The sequence below is a fragment of the Macaca mulatta genome, chromosome 5 (genome assembly GCF_049350105.2).
Source record: "Macaca mulatta isolate MMU2019108-1 chromosome 5, T2T-MMU8v2.0, whole genome shotgun sequence".
In the NCBI taxonomy this organism is placed as follows: Eukaryota; Metazoa; Chordata; class Mammalia; order Primates; family Cercopithecidae; genus Macaca; species Macaca mulatta.
The window spans coordinates 152,250,828-152,272,642 of NC_133410.1; the positions used below are offsets into that span (position 1 = coordinate 152,250,828).

At 37.8% G+C, this 21,815-nt stretch overlaps 1 protein-coding gene across 14 annotated transcripts in view; it reads left to right on the forward strand.

Moving 5' to 3' along the window:
• The window catches only part of GAB1 (GRB2 associated binding protein 1), a 131,837-nt gene that overhangs the window by 91,439 nt on the left and 18,583 nt on the right, over window positions 1–21,815 (forward strand). For 11 of the 14 annotated variants that reach the window (NM_001266432.1, XM_078001619.1, XM_078001622.1 and 8 more), the window contains 4 exon segments: window positions 4,151–4,376; window positions 8,844–9,445; window positions 10,661–10,746; window positions 10,938–11,241. In NM_001266432.1, the coding sequence (NP_001253361.1) occupies window positions 4,151–4,376; window positions 8,844–9,445; window positions 10,661–10,746; window positions 10,938–11,241 (1,218 nt within the window). 14 annotated transcript variants of the gene reach the window in all.

Here is a 21,815-nt window from a genome sequence, read left to right on the forward strand (position 1 = left end):
GGTGCATGGGACCTGGCTTTGGTTAGCTCCCCTGGTCTTACTCTCCCAAAAAGGAAACCTCCGGGTGATGGGCATCCTGTTTGTTCCCATCACTTGACAGGAATTGCAGGATAATTGCTGAGAACTAGAATATTGATCCAGATTTTTACATTATCCATCCCCTTAGCTCCTTCTGAGCTGCAGCCAGAGATTGCTGGTTGGTTCACAGGAATAAGCAGGATTAGTTTAAAATGTAGACAAGAACTTAAAAACAACTAGTGAGTCTAGAATATAATGACAAACGTGTGACAAGTTTTGAAACATTTTCTCTCTCTCCAGTTCTCGTTTTTGTTAAAAACAAATCATGATAGTACTGAGTTGTTTGCAAAATAGACTTTAGTCTTATACTTGGCCCCATTTGCATAAAGTGCAGCCAAAAAAAAATATATACATATATATATACACACACACACACTTTTTTTTTTTTTTTTTTTTGAGATGGAGTCTTACTCTGTTGCCCAGGTGGGAGTGCAGTAGCATGATCTCGGCTCACTGCAACCTCCACCTCCTGGATTCAAGTGATTCTCCCACCTCAGCCTCCTGAGTAGCTGGTGCTACAGGCACGCACCACCACACTTGGCTAATTTTTGTATTTTTAGTAGAGATGGGGTTTCAACCATGTTGGCCAGGTTGGTCTTGAACTCCTGACCACAAGTGACCTGCCCTCTTCGGCCTCCCAAAGTGCTGGGATTACAGGTGTGAGCCATTGTGCCCAGCCCAAATAATTAATTTAACATAGGCCTTTTAGATTGACTTTGATGGAACTTGGTTCCACAAGGAATCTCAGGACTTTATAAAGCCAAGTCCACCCATGAGTTTGTACCCTCAAATACCTGTGAGTTGGGTAAACTCCACTCTTCTTGAGATCCCAAGAACATGTGGTTCCCAGGCCTGTTGGAAAGTGACATTCTCTACTCACCACAGGTTAGGAACCCTGTACAGGACTGTGTAGATGAGCTATGAAGCCAATTTTCCCAAGGGGCTTTATTCGGCTCCACAAGTAGAGCTTGACTCCTTAAAGGGAAGCATACCCTTCCAGTCAAAGCCTTGGTAAAACAACTAGTTTCTCCAATTGCATCCTGTTGCAAAGAAAATGGATTCTTATTGCACTGATGCAAACAATCATATTGCCATAAGTTAAGAATACTCACAACTAGTTTCCAAATTCTGGAGAAGAGAGGCAGAGAGACAAATATGCTCCAAATTTTGTTCACAGGATTATACCTTACTCAATTATTAAAGGCTGTGAATAGCTCAAAATAAGTTTCCTTGGAATCTGATAAACAAGGATCAGCAGTGTTCCAGGCAAAAGTAAAAAAGGTTACTTCAGTTTTCTATTAGTTCAGTCCATTTAGTTAACTCTTGTTTTGCTCGGTATTCGTGAACATTTCAGCTCTCCATGAGTCCTGTACATTTTTCCTTTATTCCAATGTCACAATCTCCCAAGTTATCAGAAACTTACATTTGAAAGCACTTGTCAAAGTTCTGTAGCTGATTATAAGCCATCTTTTGAAGAGGATCAAAACAAGACAATTGTCTGTGAGTAATGAAATGTCAGGGTAGTTACAGTCAGAAATACAATTGAAAAAGAAATTTGGTTATCTCTGGTTTACAATAACATAACAACCTTAATTGTGATTGATAACATATACTCAGACATTAGAATTTTAGAAATCCCATACACTTTTGGAACATATAATAATATTATTCCCTAAGATATAACCTGAAGAAGATTAAACATCATTTTGGCAATCCCATGTACCCAAACATGTCAAATAGTTCTGTTTATCTCTCTTCTGGGTGCTCCAGGGGCCCTCTGTAGCATCCAAAAAGCCAGGTGTCAGCAAAGACAATTTTGAAACTGAAGTTTGATTTTGGGAAGCCTGTTAATTATGTTAGAGGGTTAAAGCACTTGATATTATGAAATAGAATTCCAGATTACCTTAAGTTATTTATTTTGCCAAAATGATGACTCAGAAATTTTTGGAAAAGCAGAAACCTTTTATAACCCCTTAAAACTTTTGCCAGAGATTAGTGCCTTAAGAGTACCTTATTGTGCTTTTATTTCAGTGCTCAATTTACAGAAAAACCATATTATACTCTTGAATTCAGTTAACATGTTCACACTTGGAATTTATTTTGCAAGATTAATTTTTACAGTCCTTTCACAACTTGTTTGAACTTTTAGCTTTATCTTATCAATTTCAAAATAATCCTTTAACCCCAGGCAAAAATTTACATTTTGACATCTGCATTTTACCAATGATATTTAGGCTGTTTCTATGTCTCAAAGATTAAAGTCACGTGAACTAAAAGGTACCACAGCTTTTATCTTCCCTTTCAATATTTGATCCAAGCACCTATCCTTCTCTATAATTAATTAGAGCTCTTTTTATAGACATCACATATAACAACACATATATAACTACACACACGGGCAGAAGAAAACCCAGTAACCACAAGTTTTTCATTTGCCAACTTCCTAATTGGATGATTTGCCTACGGGTTGAGCCCATAAAGAGACAGGGTTAGGAAAACATGCAGCTTTTAAGGCCTAATAAACAGGCATAACTGGGAGGCAAAAACAGATTTTGAGAGAGATCTATTCACTTTTAATTCTTGGGGTTTCATGAGGAAAATAGAGGTCTATCCCCTCTCATGCAAGCATTAAGGGTAGCAAGGCAAAATGGAGAAAAATAATTCAGGTGACTAGAAAAAACCCTTTTCCAGCAAAGCAAGATCCAGGAAGAGAAAAACATAAAGGCCTTTTAAATATACCTGTAATTTGGATATCCATTTTTAATTAAGCGAGTGCTGTTTAAGAAAATTCTTTTAAATTCCTTGTTGTCCAACTTTAGCTGCACCAAGTGGTCAGTATTTCTGGCTTTCAAACTTTACTAAAGGCTCAGAAAAGGAAAATCAAGGCAGTTCGTGGAGAGGAAGAGAATAAACAAATAGCAAAAGTCACATAGATATCAAACCAGAAAGGACTCTGCCTAAGCCAGGATTGAGCCTGGGCTGCCACTGTAAAATGGCAGAGGCTAAAGAAAGCATTGCCACATGTTTACAGGTCACACTTCCAAGGACGTAAAACAAGATGGAGGCCTGCTACTGACCATACAGAAAGACTCGTTTTTGTTAAAAACAAATCATGATAATTTTTGTTTTTGGCAGGTATATTATGGCAGCAAAGCACACCAGATTGGCTAAAGCTTAAGACAAACCTCACAAACCCTTTTTCATAATTCAAACTTTACAGAGAAATAAACAGTTATCCTTATTCCTGGTCTAGTAAAATATCTGCAAAAAAAAAAAAAAAGGGCCTCACTTTAAAGTTAACTTCGGACCTGGTGGAGAAGAGGAAGACAGCTTAAATGCAAGGCTGTGTTAACTACTAACAGGGTGGAGAAAAGAAAAAGATGCCGGCCGGGCGCGGTGGCTCACGCCTGTAATCCCAGCACTTTGGGAGGCCAAGGCGGGCAGATCACAAGGTCAGGAGATCGAGACCACGGTGAAACCCCGTCTCTACTAAAAATACAAAAAATTAGCCGGGCGCGGTTGTGGGCGCCTGTAGTCCCAGCTACTCGGGAGGCTGAGGCAGGAGAATGGCGTGAACCCGGGAGGCGGAGCTTGCAGTGAGCCCAGATCGCACCACTGCACTCCAGCCTGGGCGACAGAGCGAGACTCCGTCTCAAAAAAAAAAAAAAAAAAAGAAAAAGAAAACGTGTAATTAAATGGGTCTCCTTGGAAGGTTGGGTTGGCTCAGGAAGCACTTTATTATCATGGAATTTTAAAGTATCTTTCTCTTCCACTAAGGTTGTAGAACAGCTTCCTTCTCGTAGCCTCAAAACTGAAGACTGTTCAAGGCAAGGTTAGCCGTGGCTTTTTTAGAGGAGCTGGAATATAGAGAGAGTCCTACTCTTTAGATCTCTTTGACAAGAATAAAAAATACTTGCTGTATAAAGGTCGCCATTTAGGTAGTGTTTTTTTAGCTGACATTGTCATGATTTATTCTGTTTTTGTGTGTTGAAACAGTTTGTCTCCAAAGTAGCTTTGTTTTTCCAAAAATTCTTGAACTGTGATAGACGTAATAGTTAACTTTGTGTTGCAGATCCTGTAAAGCCACCTGGCAGCTCCTTACAAGCACCAGCTGATTTACCTTTAGCTATAAATACAGCACCACCATCCACCCAGGCGGATTCATCCTCTGCTACTCTACCTCCTCCATATCAGCTAATCAATGTTCCACCACACCTGGAAACTCTTGGCATTCAGGAGGATCCTCAAGACTACCTGTTGCTCATCAACTGTCAAAGCAAGAAACCCGAACCCACCAGGTAAATTATACATGCCGGTGTGAGAGAGACATAGACAGAGGCGTATGTTTGTGTGTACACATTAAGATTCTTACCTTTTAAACTTTTTAAATTTTGACTTGCAGGCTTGAAAGAAACCATCTGTATAGGCATATGTTTAGGCTTTATATTTCAGGTTTACATTCCCCTATTGATTTCTGATATTCAGGAGATTGTATCCAGGAGACACAATCTCTGCCATCTTTAACAAAGAGCAGTTTTCCCTACAAGGCTCTTTTGGAAGTCTGTCTACTATTTTGTAGTCTTTGTTACAGACTCACAGTATTACTTGCTTAACAGATTTCACTGATTTATAAATGGTGATCTTGCTCCATTTCTTATGTGATTGTAAACCAGCCAAGGGTCATCTTTTGTTTCTGAAGAAGGAGAGGAATACCTTCTACTAGAAGATTTTGAAAGCAAAACGATTCCATTGCAGTGAGTGTGTTGTGGTGGTTTGGATCTGTGTGAGAAATTAATCATACAGGTAAAATCCCGATATAGCAAATTCCATGGAATATACAAATTGGATGTTAGTGAAATTTGATCAAATATATTCCTAAAAAATTATGAAACTTTTAGTCTTCATATCTAGCAGTGAAGCAGAGCTTACCCTTTTTTTTTAACTTTTTTTTTTTTTTTTTTAAGAGACAAGGTCTTGCTCTGTTGCCCAGACTGGAGTACAGTGGCACACTCATAGCTCACTGTAACCCCAAACTCCTGGGCTCAAGTATTCCTCCCGCCTCAGCCTCCTAAAGCACTGGGATTGCAGGTGTGAGCCACTGCACTTGGCCCCCCTTTACAAATTTTTAAGTAGAAAGAAGTATATGGAGTACAGCACTTGACTGAAGGAATCATCAAGCCTGTCCCAAATTCTTGGTTTCTCTACCATCTCCTTCCCTGCCCCCACACCCCTTTCCTCTTCTAAGCTATAAGGCATTTTAATTGGATCCTCCTTATTCCTTGACGTTGAATAGTTGGAAGAGTTAAGGCAGTAAAGAGTCAAGAAGCAGTTGTTTTACTGTTTTTAAAAGGAGCAGAAAAATGATTGAGAGGCCAGTCTCTGCCATTAATAGCTATGTGACAATTAGTGATACCAGTCAATTGAGTATATTTTATTTATGTATTAATCAGCTGGGGTCTGGATAGAGACTATATTTCTTGATAGACATGAAAAATGTTTTTTAAAACAAGATTATTATAGTTTTTAAGCATTATTTTATGACAAAAAGATTTTTTTAAATGCAGAAAGTGATTATTACTGGACTAGGATCAGACAAAGTACTTGTTCAAAAATTTTGATGTAGAATGTGTTAAGATTCACGAAATAGTTTCTCTGAACCATGCCCTGAGATGATGGAAACAGCTCACATTCATTCCAAAGCTGGATTTCTATGTATTTGTTGTAATGGGATTTTACCTGTAAGAGCAGAAAAAAATTTATAAATCAACATTTGTTAATATCAAATTCTAACTTGATTTTGCTTGTTTGCTGTGAGTATTTAAAAATTATACACTGGCAACTTTGTTACCTATGCTACTAACTAATATTTTATTTTATAAAAGTTCACAATTATTTTTCAGTAGCAACTTTTTAGAAGCCAACAGCTGAGTGACAGTTCTATATTTTATTTTTATATAGGGTATTTCATAATTTCACTGGTATCACAGCTTTCCTCTTGCAGTACAACTTATGCTCAAAATCATCACCCAGATGTATTTTGCTATCTATATTTTGCAAAAGTGACAGTTATATAGCAAATATTTATGAGGTAACCACTATGTGCCCAATATTATGCTAGGTGCTATGAAGGTACAAACTATATAAAATAGAGTCTACTCAGATATAGTCACCTTTGGAGTTTACAAGTAAGAGTTAAGTGAAAACATGCAAGCATTAAATATTTAGAGATGAAGATAATACACCAGAGTTGCCTTGCAAACTCTTGTTTGTTCTGCAAGACTTTGGTTAGAATGTGCTCCTCTAGGAAGCATTCCTCTCAAACTCCCAAGTTAGGTTAAATATCTTTCTGGGTTTTTATAGTATCCCGGTTATGCCTTCATATCTTGTTTTATCCCAGTGTTAGAAACGGCTTGATGTTTTTACTTATTCTTCACTAACTGTAAGCTAGTCAGAGCAAGGAGCTTTACTTACTACTCATAATTCCTCTAGCTTCTCTTAACTTTGCATTTGAATTAAATGAAGTACAAATTTTAGAATATGCATAGGCGCATTAGAAATTCCACAAAGGGCCGGGCGCGGTGGCTCAAGCCTGTAATCCCAGCACTTTGGGAGGCCGAGACGGGCGGATCACGAGGTCAGGAGATGGAGATCATTCTGGCTAACGCAGTGAAACCCCGTCTCTACTAAAAAATACAAAAAAATAGCCGGGCGAGGTGGCGGGCGCCTGTAGTCCCAGCTACTCGGGAGGCTGAGGCAGGAGAATGGCGTGAACCCGGGAGGCGGAGCTTGCAGTGAGCTGAGATCCGGCCACCGCACTCCAGCCCGGGCGACAGCGCGAGACTCCCTCTCAAAAAAAAAAAAAAAAAAAAATTCCACAAAGGGACAGTGCAAGTGTTTTTAAGATGGAGAAAATAAAAGCTTCATAGGAAGAATAGGATGTGAACTACACCTAGTTGGTGAGAGAAGAGAAGAAAATCATTAGTAATTTGTGTAAAAATAGCTTGAGGGAAAGGAAAGATGTGAGTGAGCATGGTGGGAGGAAGAGAGCATCTCAGAGGATAGGATGGCGAAGGTGGAGCCAGGTTATTAGTAGCCTCAGTGTCGCGTGGATTCGTGTGAGGCCTTATAGTTCCCACACCCTGTAGGGGCCCTTACTAGGTTTTTCTCTTGAATACATGAGTGGTATAACAACTGTGTTTTGAAAATATTGATCTTATGGAAGTCTGGCCCCATGAATAGATTGCAAGAGGCAGAGAGTAGAGGAAATTCCACTAAGGAGGGTTCAGTCATATAGATCTCAGCAGGGACAGGGACCTGAACTTGGGATTGTGGCAATGGGAATAGAGCAAGGGAATAATAAATACGTGGCTAAGAAGAAGGGCTCGGTGCCTGCATGACTGGAGATCAAAGAGAAGGAATCAAGCTGATTGCGTTTTGAGCCTAGGGAATCTGGATAAAGTCATTTTTTTCAGTGCAAGCCAGAAAAGCAGTCAACTTAAGTAAATGGATTTGAATTTGAGGCACACAAGCAAGGTAATACTGGAGTAACCAAGTAGAAATATTAGTTCGAGAACATGGGACTTGGAATTTGGTAAGATGATGGAAGTTGTCAGCATTCAGAGAAGAAAATGAAGTTCTGAAAAAGGAGGATGATCTCTAATAGCATGTGTGGTAAAAGGTTAGGACTGATCTCTGTTGGCCATTCCCTGGGAGAGAGACAGGAAGGAGCCAGTAAGTGAAACAAGAAAGTAATCAGCGAGGGAGAAGGGTTTAAAATGGAGGGTTTTAAGATGTTTTTAAGATGGAGAAAACAAAAGCACAATGTGGCACAGTGTGGGTTTTCTGATAGTAAAGGGGGAGACTTTACTGTGCATAGTGCCAGATGTTACTAAGAAGTCAGGGAAGGTAAGCCCTTAAAAAAAATCATAGTTATTTAAAGAAATATTGTTTAAATTCCTATAGGACTTTGGATAACATGCAGAAGTAGTTCAGGTATCTTGTTTAGCATTAAGGAAGTGAGAGTGTGCTTGTGTTGTTAGCTTCATCTTGTCATATACCCAAATTTTGTGATACCTCAAAATGCAGAGACTGAAAATGTACATAAATGTACTTTAATGAGATTTCTCAAAGTGTGTTATTGTTTGGAGTTGGTTAACTCTGTATCGTGTATTTCGATCCTCTTTAATGTTGGCTAAATGTTTGTTAAAGAAAAGTAGTGGAAAGGAAGATATGTGAAAAACAATTAGATGTCACCTTCTTGTAAGTCACATTGACCTTATTCAATACCAAGTAATCATTAGACTTTTAATTTTACAGAACAACAAATTTGCCACGGGGAGGTTTAAGACCAATGGATCAACTATATAAATTGTACTAGCACTAGGTTTTTGCATGCTCTTCAGAGGAAATGCTTTTCCTTGTGTCTATGCATTAATCATTTACCTTTCCCAGAGTTTTGTAATGTTTAATTCCAGTGCTTCAGGGATTGTGTTTTTATGTGCAAATTTAATAGGTGGAGTTGGGGGTGTGGGCAGATATAGGACAGAATTAGAGAGAATGCTTCTGTTGGTTTTGTGGTGGCGGTTTTGTTGTCTGGTGTATAATCATAAAAGCTAAAGAACATTTGTGCTTTAAATCCTATGGATCACACGAAAAATCTAATGAGAAAAGCCCTATCTTTTGATTGCTAAGCTATAAATATGTTTATAAAAAGTGTATTCTTAGTCTTCACCTTGTTTATTCTGTCATTAACAATTTTTATTTAGAACACACGCTGATTCTGCAAAATCCACCTCTTCTGAAACAGACTGCAATGATAACGTCCCTTCTCATAAAAATCCTGCTTCCTCCCAGAGCAAACATGGAATGAATGGCTTTTTTCAGCAGCAAATGATATACGACTCTCCACCTTCACGTGCCACATCTGCTTCAGTTGACTCCAGCCTTTATAACCTGCCCAGAAGTTATTCCCATGATGTTTTACCAAAGGTGTCTCCGTCAAGTACTGAAGCAGATGGAGAACTCTATGTTTTTAATACCCCATCTGGGACATCGAGTGTAGAGACTCAAATGAGGCATGTATCTATTAGTTATGACATTCCTCCAACACCTGGTAATACTTATCAGATTCCACGAACATTTCCAGAAGGAACCTTGGGACAGACATCAAAGCTAGACACTATTCCAGATATTCCTCCACCTCGGCCACCGAAACCACATCCAGCTCATGACCGATCTCCTGTGGAAACGTGTAGTATCCCACGCACCGCCTCAGACACTGACAATAGTTACTGTATCCCTACAGCAGGGATGCCGCCATCACGTAGTAATACCATTTCCACTGTGGATTTAAACAAATTGCGAAAAGGTCAGCTCTAGTTGACTTCTTCTCTATTAGAGGTTAATGATAGAAAATCGATTTTTCTGAATATTTATTCTTTTAAGTGTAGTTAAATATACTATGCTACAAAATACAGTCCATTTTTTTTCAGCTCTACAGTTACCTGGAAGGGTATATGTGCATTCATGCTCTGCTGGAAGGAAAAGAGAGTTGGAGTTTCTCATCCCTGAAGAAGTATGGCCTTAGTAATGCCTTCCTGCCTCAGGAAGTGTGCCCTTCTCTCTTCTCTCTCCCACTTTCTATAATCCTGGGTGGATAGGCCCTCTGTTGGGACAGAAGCGCAGGAAATGGACCAGCCACAAAGCCTCTCCGAGTCATACCCTTTCCTGTATTTGTGTGCCATTATGGCCGCTTCTAAGTCACATCTGTTGAGCCCTATTTCCTTCCTTCCTATGTAAGCAGTTTTTGTGTTGTGTCTAACAGGTGATATTCTGTTCTAGTCGAGCCATTCTGCTTTCTCTTTGATTTTTACTTGTGTGTAAAGAGCTGAATCTTCTTTCCCCTTATCACTACTCACTTCACTAATTGTTAGTGAGTATACTTTCCTATACTCTCTCCTAGAGTCTGAACCAAAAGTTACAGACCTTGAGAGGAGAAGAGAAAATGAGTCTGGGTGATTCTCTGAGATTCTCAAAGTCCTAAAAATAGAAAGCTAAAGTTTTTAATGCACATATTCTAAATACTATGTGCTAAAATTTCTGTATTTTGTGGTAGACTTTTCCCCAGCTATCTCCAAGATAAATATTTAATGTATCTATGATTACTACTTAAATCAGTACTTATTTCAGCATTCAATAACAATTTCTAACTCCTTTCTTGAAGTGACTGTATAACCTGGTTATAAGTTAGTGAAATGTAAGTTAGGTCCAAGGTGGTGCAAACAATGAGAAAATAGAGGTGTTTCTCTTCATCTTTAGATAACCTATCTTATCCCAGACTTAGACATTCACTCACACTCAAAATTAGATATTGGTGTTGGTTAGCATATGAGTGAGTGTCTGCATTTTCTAGTGGTTTAATATGCCGATTCAAGATACAAGTCTGTGAGCATCCTTTTTAAAATCTATGTGTGTGCATATGTGTCTGCATATGTATAATGAGAGAAAGAGAATAGGTCATCCCAATGACCCTGAGAGCTGGCAAAGATGGGAAGAAATGTTGATAGTTTGTTCTTTATTTTAGATACTAGTTCTCAAGACTGCTATGATATTCCACGGACATTTCCAAGTGATAGATCTAGTTCACTTGAAGGCTTCCATAACCATTTTGTAAGTATAATTGACCTTGGCATTATCAAGTGTATTTCATTGTCTAAATCTTCATAATTAGTGCCATGGGACTAAGTGATATCATGAAATAAAAGTACGCTGAGATCCATATGAATGGATTTGACTTACAATTGTGTTTTCATGTGTGAGAAGAGTTTTTGTTTATTAAAATAAATATATATGTGTTTTAGAAAGTCAAAAATGTGTTGACAGTGGGAAGTGTTTCAAGTGAAGAACTGGATGAAAATTACGTCCCAATGAATCCCAATTCACCACCACGACAACATTCCAGCAGTTTTACAGAACCAATTCAGGAAGCCAATTATGTGCCAATGACTCCAGGAACATTTGATTTTTCCTCATTTGGAATGCAAGTTCCTCCTCCTGCTCATATGGGCTTCAGGTCCAGCCCAAAAACCCCTCCCAGAAGGCCAGTTCCTGTTGCAGACTGTGAACCACCCCCCGTGGATAGGAACCTCAAGCCAGACAGAAAAGGTAAGGAGAGCATGGCAAAGTAAAAGGCTTGGGGAGTGCCAAGTTAGATCTGTTTTTAACTGCCATTAAATCCAAAACAGAATTTGGACTAGAAATTCTGAAATATTTCATAGTTCCATAGCCATCAACTTATTTAAGCAAAGCAGTACTGCCATTTATAAATTAACAGTTTCTATATCACATGTTGATGTGAGGTGATATTTATAAGTCTCCTATCTCTAGAGCAGAGGTTACAAGCTAAAATACTCATAGGGTGAGCGGACAACTGGGGAGAATTAGAAGAAACTGGACTGCCCTAGCCCCATCTAATGGGAGTAACTAATCTACTCGGCTACAATCCTTTGTTGACTTGTGAAGTGATGCACCCATTCAGGCAAATCTTCTGGTATTTCAGGAGAAGCCAGAGATTTCAGATTTTATATGTATTATCTCTCGATTTTTAAAGTTCTGTCAACTAATTTAATTATTTTTAAGAAAATATTGCAGGCCAACCCAAACACTTCTGCAAGCTAGATAATGGCCTTCAGCTGCTATTTAGTAACCTCTTCTCTAGAATATATCATATCAAATCAGACTTAAGATTATTAATGTATTTGACATAATTATTTAAGAACAGTGAGACTGTATAATCTTTCCATTCTGTTCCTATAACAACTTCTTAAGAATTACTTTGCCTTTGCTGGGGTAATAAATGCTTCTAGTCTATCATTTTTTTTTCATGCTGGCCTGCGTAAGTAACATTAAGTTCTAAGGTAACATAGTTTGTTAAGAAGTCTGTAAAGGAAACTGTTCAGCCAAATTGGGTAATATCTACCCAGGTTTTTAAAATTGGGGTTTAAGTAGTTAAAACACAGACAATTTGATTTGTTGCACTATGCTGTTAGTGTGGCTTAATCTTGACAACCAAGTAAATTTGTGTAAATGTAAATGTGATGGATGATACAATATCTGGCTTACCTAAGGGTGTTTCAGCACATTTGAAAACTCTCCTGCTATATGTAGCTTTTTAAGACCGCATAATGTTTGTGTCAGTTTCTCCTTAACCTGGGCTTAGATCATTAATAGTAGTTCTAATTAAGTCCTGGTTGTGAGGAAAAGAGACTGAGGCTCAGAGTATCTTAAGAAAAAGGATTTGATTTTGTTTGTAAGTAAAGATAACCTCCTTGTTTCAATAGGAGGTTAACCTCCTTCAACAAAGAGGTTATCAGGAACTGAGGCAATTCCAGGGGACTGTTGCTGTGTTCTGCTCTCTCTGTGCATTTCTGTTTTACAGGAAATCTTTGCATCTGGTTTGTTCTCTTTCACATTCTTACCTTCTTTTCTGTTTTCTTTTCTGATTCTTTTCTGTTTCTTACTCTGTATCCCCTACTTAAATGGATTTTGCTTTCCAAGAGCTTTGGCCTCCAATGCTCCCCTTCTGTGGCCTCAATTCTGCCTCCTAGCTCCTTTTTATGTGCCCTTGCAGCTTCTGCATCAGCTTCTCATTGCCTTATTTATTATTTACTCACTTTAGATTGCTTAGAGATTATGTGATTGGTCTATGTGTGTCACACCCACGACGACCCAGTCTGCCCAGGCAGCAGGGCTGTGATTGTGATATGGGTCTCAGAAAGGAAGTGAGCATCAGAGACTTTCTACTGGATAATGCTTCCTTTTGTTTTTCTTTTTCTTTTTGGCTCTAAATCTATTTTAGACACTACTGGTCATTTTCTTTGCATATAATTTGCAAAAATATGTTTGGACATGTATAGCTTTATAATTGGTTCACACAGATCACTGAAGGATTGAGATACAAGTGTCATGAACTCTTTGAAATATTGAAATATCTTTTTTAATGTTAAACTGGTGCTTTCTTTGTTTTCCAGTAACGAGTGCATGTTAGTGGCAGATCTCTACTTTTCAACTCCAAACCTAACAGTTTTATATTTTGAGGTCTCGCATAAATGTGGAGGGAGTAAGATTTGGGTGAGGGTGCAAAGCTCTTAAATCCTACCTCCCTTGCTCCTCTGCTGCTCTTTTCTCCCCTTGAGCTCTGTAGAACACAGTTTGAAAACTCCAGTATATTTCACAGTTGTGATTCCAAGTGGTAAGCATAATATGAAATCAGGAAACATCCTTGTTTATAAGTTAGAAAAGACCTGAGATCATAATGATTAGCTTTTAGTATCCTCCAAGTCTGATATCACTCAAGTGTCCCACATTATTATGATATACGTTTTATGTATATATCACAATATATACTACATATCATGTATACTGCATATTTTATAATTATACATCCCTATGGATTTAGTGAAAGTACTATTATTCTAGTACACTGGAGACTAACTGCACTAGTTCTTTAACATAAAGGAACTTAATAGAACAGAACAAAGTAGGTTCTTAGTTATTTCTGGAGATTGTGTTCATTCTTTTAAAATTTAACTGAACTGATAAGAGTCTATCGTGAGTTCACTGGCCACATTATTTATTTGGCATATTGCTTAGATACAAAATGAACTAAAAAAGAGCACCCAGATTGAAATACCCATATAATTTTTGCTAGAATCAAGAATAGACTCAGCAAAACAGTAAAGAGGTTCCTAAAGTCATAGTATTCAAAAAAATTTGCTTTTCTTTAGTACTATTCTACTTTTTAAATAGTTATGATACAGGAGAGGAGGCTTGAGAATGTATTTAACATTACAAGGCAAACTTTGTAAACTCACTTTACAAAATTATGACTTCATAAACTCACTTTACAAAGCTATAACTTCAAGAAAAACACATTTTAAAATCCAAATTCAGATCTCAAAGCAGTTTACCCACAAACACTTAAACGAAAATAATGTCTCATTTGGTCCTATAATTTTTATCAGTATTCATAGCATCAGGTGAATCTATTTTAATTTCACATTTCATGACGTCAGATAAATGACTTAATCTATTATTTCAGTATCTCTTATGTAACTCATAATAAGCAAATCTAATTCTATCAAATATGGCTTGATTAGTTTCAGAGCTCCATATAACTAGTTCATTACCCTGTATGTCTGGTTTTTGAGATTGTCTTTGGAAGGATCTATAAGAAACCGGTAACATTCTGGTCTTCTTTATATCCCCAATTATAGATGTCAGCTGCTGTAGTTTGCGTACAGATGAACTTTTCAAATAGTTCTGAGTAATTGAAGCTGCAGAAATACATAGATGTTCTGAACACTTAAACATAATTATCTTAGACCCTTTGCCTATCACCCAATTCATAATAGTGATATTTTCATCACACTGTTTCTGTCACTGTAGTGTTTGTTTTGAGCTACATGTTGTCTGTATTAATAGAAGCGTATTTTACACATACTGTATTAAATATTGGGAAAGCAGATGAGTCACTGGAAATACAGGACAAATTATATTTTGACCTCTTCAATTGAAAATTTTATATTTCTGATGGAAAGGGGATTTTGTAAAGTTTGGGAAATTTATCTATCTGTTGTAACTTCTCTTTATGTCATGACATAAATCTACTATAGTTAATCGCTAAACTTATCTAAGGCCCCCATCTCTGTCTAGTCCCTGTCTAGCATGATGCAGCAGCTGTGTGAGCCCCACGTGGTGTCTTTGTGTTGTTATGTTTGGCCTTGTCCATTCACTCCTTTCTGCAACAGTCTGAACATTAATTGCTGTACTGACTTTTTTTTAAGCCAGTGCAAGGTTTTGTATGGTGTTTTTATACACCAGTTTGGTTAAAGTACCTTCAGGCTTAGATCCTTAATACTGTGTGGGGAGCATACAGAAGACTAATCCTGAGAGCTTCCCTGGGTGACTCTTTCGGCACAGTGATGGATTTGCTCTAAACATTTTTTCAAGAGATCCTTTAAAGTTTCTGAATGTGATTAAAAATTAACATGCACTTTTTAAAATTTTTATTCTTTTGTATTGCAATTTTTATTTTAGTTTCAGGGGGGTGCATGTGCAGGTTTGTTACCTGTGTATAGTATGTGATGCTGAGATTTAGGGTATGAGTGATCCTGTCACTCAGAAACTGAACATAGCACCCAATTGTTAGTTTTTCAACCCTTTCCCCCTGCCTCCTTCCCCTCTCTGGTAGTACCCAGTGTCTGTTGTTGCCATGTTTATGTCCATGTTTAGCTCTCACTTATAAGTGAGAACATGTGATATTTGGTTTTCTGGTCCTGCATTTATTTGCTTAGTATAATGGCCTCCACCTGCATCCGTGTTGCTGCAAAGGACATGATTTCATTCTTTTTATGGCTGTGTAGTATTCCATGGTGTATATGTACCACATTTTCTTTATCCAGTCCACTGTTGATGGGCACCTAGGTTGATTCCATGTCTTTGCTATTGTAGACACTGCTGCAGTGAACGTGCGAATGCATGTGTCTTTTTGGTAGAAAGATTTGTATTCTTTTGGATGTATACCCAGTAATGGGATTGCTGGGTTTTATGGTGGTTCTGTTCTAGTTCTTTGAGAAGCCTCCAAACTGCCTTCCACAGTGGCTGAACTAATTTACATTCCCACCAACAGTATATAAGCATTCCCTTTTCTCCACAGCCTCCTGAGCATCTATTGTTTTTTGACTTTTTAGTAACAGCTGTTTTGACTAGTGTGAGATGGTATCTCATTGTAGTTTTGATTTGCATTTCTCTGATGATTAGTGATGGAGTGTTTTTTTAATATATTTGTTGGCCACTTGTATGTCTCATTTCTAGATTTGTCAGTTCATGTCTTTCATCCATATTTTAATGGGGTTACTTGTTTTTTGCTTGTTGAGTTTTTTGTAGATTCTGGATATTACCCCTTTGTCAGATGCATAGTTTGTGCATATTTTCTCCCATTCTGTAGGTTGTCTGGTTACTCTGTTGATAGTCTCTTTTGCTGTGCAAAAGCTCTTTAGTTTAATTAGGTCCCACTTGTCAATTTCTGGTTTGTTGCAATTGCTTTTGAAGACTTGGTCATAATGTCTAGTTTCTTGAGGGTTTTTATCAGAAAGATGTTGGATTTTATCGAAAGCTTTTACTGTGTATATCAAGATGATCATATGTTTTTTGTTTTTAATTGTTTACATGGTGAATCACATTTATTGATTTGTATATGTTGAACCACTTTGCACCTTAGGAGTAAAGCCTACTTGATCATTAACATGCTTTTTAAAAACTACATGTATACAATAATCAGTGTTTGGAGAATGTATGAGTAATACCAGTACATGTAACTAGATTTTGATAAACAGGTATTAAAGTTTAACTCTTAAGTCAAGCTTTGGGTTAGATTTGTTACCATTTAAAGGAAATAACTATGGAGTGCATTTTTACAGCATAGCCTTAACATGGGGTTTCTTTCTCTCAATATTCTCTTGACTTCAAAGTATAATTATCATTATTACATTTCTCTTTATACTATGAGACCATTAAAACGTATAACAGTTTTTCACTTCTCTGCCTTGATTACTTTCTGGAATTAACAAATGATAATGTGAATTACTTTTACTCTTTCTTGATTTTGGAGATGCTTACTGGAAGTAGGAGAATAATCTGCAAAACTTTTGGAAGAGTAAAAAATTTAGGCTTAAAAAAAGTTTAGGCTTTGTAAAGCCTGTAATAATACAGAAAATAGAATGTCTACTTTGTGTGGAATTTATGTAAGTAGTTACCTATTAGAATAATGCATTAATAGATCACATCTGTTTATTTGAAATATGACCTCGCATGACTGCCTTGACTGTATTTGAGATGACCGACTTGAAATACCCTTAGAATTTAGTTCTTCCCTTTTTCCATTTAAATGACAAGCAAAAATGACTGGGCACAGTGGCTCAGCCTGTAATCCCAGCCTTTTGGGAGACCAAGGTGGGCAGATCACCTGAGGTCGGGAGTTTGAGACCAGCCTGACCAACACTGGCGAAACCTGTCTCTAGTAAAAATACAAAAAAAATATCCAGGTATGGTGGCACGTGCCTGTTGTAATCCCAGCTACTCGGGAGGCTAAGGCATGAGAACTGTTTGAACCTAGGAGTTGGAGGTTGCAGTGAGCTGAGATCGTGCTACTGCACTCCAACCTGGGCAACAGAGCAAGACTCCATCTCAAAAAAAAAAAAAAGACAAGCAGAAATGTCTTTGGTGTGTGTGTGAGATTGATCAGATTAAACACCACTAACTTTAAGAGAAAGCCAGTTCATTAACATTCATACAACACAGAGTTAAGCACCTATGGGTTATAGGATATAAATTCTCCAAACAAGGAAAAGGTTGCTCCCCTGAAGAAGCTCACCATCTAGGAGAGGATGTGGAGAAGTAAACACATTATCATCATTACCGTGGAAGGGGCTGTGGTTGAAGTAAACTCTTGGCACTATTAGGGAAGCTCCCCTGAGGAAAGTCTGAGAGTGTGAGTGGCAATTAAATGATGCTAGGGGAGGGCAGCCTGGCAAAGTATCTTCTCGTTAGAATAAACAACATGCCCAGGTCCTTTAAAAAGAGGGGAGATGAGACAGGCCCAGAGTCGTGGGGAGGTAGGTGGGCGGGCAAAAAGGAGGGAGGAAAGTACCAAAGGAGGGACGAATGCCAGATGCCTTGCAGTTGCCTGATCCTGAAGGAGTTTTAATTTATGGTAATGAGTTTGGACTTTATTCTGAGTGCACCATTAAAGAATTTTATGCAGGCACATAACATAATCAGGTTGGCCCTAGAAAGCTCATTCTGATTTAAGAATACAATAGAGAAAATAATTGTATTCTTTAATGTAAGATGTTATAAAAATCACTTTTCTTTCTCAGAGAGTGCTTTGCCCAGTTTTCCAAAATCCAGGGTTCTTGAAGACTTTAAGACAGGATCAGATAGGAAAGGCATAGCAAAAGTCGGCCTGTCTGGCAAATAGGAAAGGCATAGCAAAAGTCCCCCTGTCTGGCTCCCTCAACTTGGGGAACTTACAGTGATTTTTGGAAGTTTTGAGGCACTTGGAGTATAAGCGGAACTCATATAGCCATGCAGTGCGAGTTCATCACTTTCAGAGAAACAGAACAGGTAAATGAAGTGCTCATTTTTTAAAAAAGATATCAGACAAACAATTTTTTGTTTTCTGGTGTGAATGTCTGACGCATGTCAGGGCCTTCATTTTAAAAGAGCACCCCGCTCTTTGCTGCTCTGTTTCTTAGGGTTTCATGAAATGGTGGTGCTACATTAAGACTAGCTTTACATTTTGCCTTGACATCAGTGTTTGCACAGAAAGATTTTATGCAGTTTGCAAGGATATTTTCTTTCTTTTTCTTTTAGAGACGGGTTCTCACTATGTTGCCCAAGCTGGTCTCAAACTCCTGGGCTCAAGTGATCCTCCCGCCTCAGCCTCCCACAGTGTTGGGATTACAGGCATGAGCCACTGTGCCTGGCCTGCAGTGCTGTTTTCTTTGGCATACTTGGGGATAATTCCTTAGAATTAAAATTGTTTCTTTTTTTTTTTTTTTTGAAGGGCTTTAGCTTTTGAGGGTTTAAAAGTGTCCTCCTCCATTAGAATTCACATGATATAAGAGAGCAAAGCAAAGGGAGGGTATGAATCATATGCTGCATGCTCTTCTAGAATGGCATATATTTTCTAGTTAGTGTGTTTTCAGTTTTTTCTTTTAAAAACCATTAAAATAATTTACAGTGATGAGGTTACAGTATACAGCAGTATATTAGAAAAATGTTAGACCAAGAATACAAAAAGCCAGAATTCATTTCTGGTAATACTATTAACAACCACTCCTTCCCATTAAATGACATTGGACAAATCCATTGACTTTTCTTCACATAAATTTTCTTATTTTAAAATGTAAAATTAGATCATCTCTAATCATACTCCCAATTAGGGAGCAGATCACATGATCAAGAGACTGACATTAACAACCCTCCTAAGAATTAAAGCACAGATAGAAATTTCCCCAGTTGTCAGTGCTCTTCACTAAATTATGTTGCACTCTTTGTTCAAACCAAGTCTAGCAAAAGCCAAGTTGTAGCTGCCTTGGACTTAAAGGTTCAGGTTCACAAGAGTTCTCTGTTTACTCACAATTTGAGAATCACCAAAGTTGTTTTATTTTTGCCTTTGCTTTAATATTCTTATTTCTTATTATCTATTTTCATACTTTTCTTCAGCAATCAGTAAAACATTGGCCTATACAGGCAGTAAAGGAGGAGAAAAGGCTAAGACAGTCCTCCTTACACCTTGGACTCTTTTTTTCCTTTCTCTCAAGTAATATAGGGCTATTCTTTGGGTATGATTTTCATGTCTGTCTGGAACATAAATGTCAAATTGAGTTTGGAAGCATAGAGAAATCAAGCTAACAAAACGCCTAAGTGACATAGTACAATTCAGTGCAACATTTCCACATTGTAGCTTCTGCCCTAAAATTAACCTTAAGCTTTGCACAGAGTAGAAAATACATGTAAATTTTATAAATGCATTTTTAAAAATCTCTATATGATTATATCATATTGTTCTATTAAGAAAACCAAGGAATACCCTAGAAAAGGAGTATCCTTTTAGTACCCACCCCAGAAAAAAAGGTAATGGAGATGAGGAAGAACTTGAGTGAAAGGCTTACTGATTTCATGCATCTGATTTTGACTCATACGAGTCTCCTTGGAACATACGACATCTTTAAAAATTACTTAGTCCACATTATCTTCATCATTACAATCACTTACATTTTATATATGTTTTCACTGTCACCAAGAGGAAATTACTGGTCATGAAGGTAAACCCTTCAGAGAAATGTAACGATTTTACATCTCTAATGTTGGAAGTACTTAAAATTTAGTTGAGATAACTTACTGTATACAAAAGCAAAGCGATACAAATACTCTTCTAAGAGTAACTATAGTAAAGACTGTAGGTTTGAAATAAGGATATGGGACTAAGAACATGAACCCTCTCTGTAGATGCACAGGATTTAAATTCTGGCTCTACCAGTCATCATCTGTGTGACTCTGGGCAAGTTACTTAAGTTCTATAAGCCCCAACCAGCGTGGTAATACAATTATTAAAATCTCTTTTAAATTGTACCTTCCCGATGTGGTTGTTAAGAGGTGTTAGCATGTCTAATACCTAATAACTTCTCAATAAATGTTCATGATTGATAACTAAGTGTAATGGCATTTCTCTGGGCAGTCTTAGAGAATGTGTTCTAACTTGAGCTTTGTGTAGAAATTAAAGTCACTGATTGATAAAGCAGTGATGGATATTGATAGTGAAAGAATGTAGAAAAGGGCTGAAATTTTAAAGATGTACATGAGAAATAGAGAATGGTCTAGCCAGAGCAGAGCACAATTCAAGGGAAGAATGTGATGTAAACACATCCGTAGTTTATTCTTGTGGCATTTCCATATTCTCCATGACTTCTCCAAATAAGTTATATGTATTCTGTGTTCTTGTCTGTAAAATCAGTGCTATCTTGAAATGTAATTCATTGAATAGAACACTCTAAAGTTGCTGGATACTATGTTGCACTTGTTGAAGTCAGAATAAAAATATACAGATGAATCTTTAACATTTTATTTGGGAAGCAAGACTGCAATTTGAGATACACAGACAAAGTGGTCTTTGTTATGTCTGAAGAACAAGGAGGAGGTTGGGAGTTTTATTAGAAAGCGAAATCTTACGTATTGTTTTAAAAGAAAGCTCACTGGCACTAGAGAATTTCTTGGGAGCTGGCAAGATCTGATTGGTGAATGATGGTGGTAGGTGAAACCAGTTTTAGAGTCATGGCAAGTCATATGCAGCAGCCGCTACATAAAACCGGTCTTAGGGTTGCAGCAGGCCGTTTCAGCACCAGGGGGTGTGGAAATGTTTTATTTTATTTATTTTATTTTTATTTTTTGAGACGGAGTCCCGCTCTGTCGCCCAGGCTGGAGTGCAGTGGCCGGATCTCAGCTCACTGCAAGCTCCGCCTCCCAGGTTTACGCCATTCTCCTGCCTCAGCCTCCTGAGTAGCTGGGACTACAGGTGCCCACCACCTCGCCCGGCTAGTTTTTTTTGTTGTTTTTTTTTTTTGTATTTTTTAGTAGAGACGGAGTTTCACCGTGTTAGCCAGGATGATCTCGATCTCCTGACCTCGTGATCCGCCCGTCTCGCTAATTCTTGGATCAGTTGCCCTGTGCCCTGAGTGCTTCCCGCCTCGCCCCTCAACCCTAATTTAGTTGGCTACAACAAGAATGACCCAATTTGTATAATCAACTTTCACACACCTTTCTCACTTAATGGACCTTTAATGGCTGCTATCTTTCTTCTGTCCTTTTCAGTTTGAAAATCATTCTCCTAGCTAGAGAAGACTAAAGCAAGATAGGAGTTGAGTTTCTCTCGCTTTTTTTTTTTTAATCTATTATTATTAGTTTTTTTTTCCCAAACACGTTTGTTCTTGCCTTGTTTCTCTTCCTCTAGAAATATATTTTAAAAGACCCTCCATGATATTTTTCATAGGCCGTGAGCATTCTGGATTATAGTCATCACACCAGCATTCACACAGGCTCGGGTAACTTTCTCATTGACCTTGACTCCCTGCTCCTTCCATTTCAGTCATTCCCATTTTAAAAGCTCTTTTTGTTGT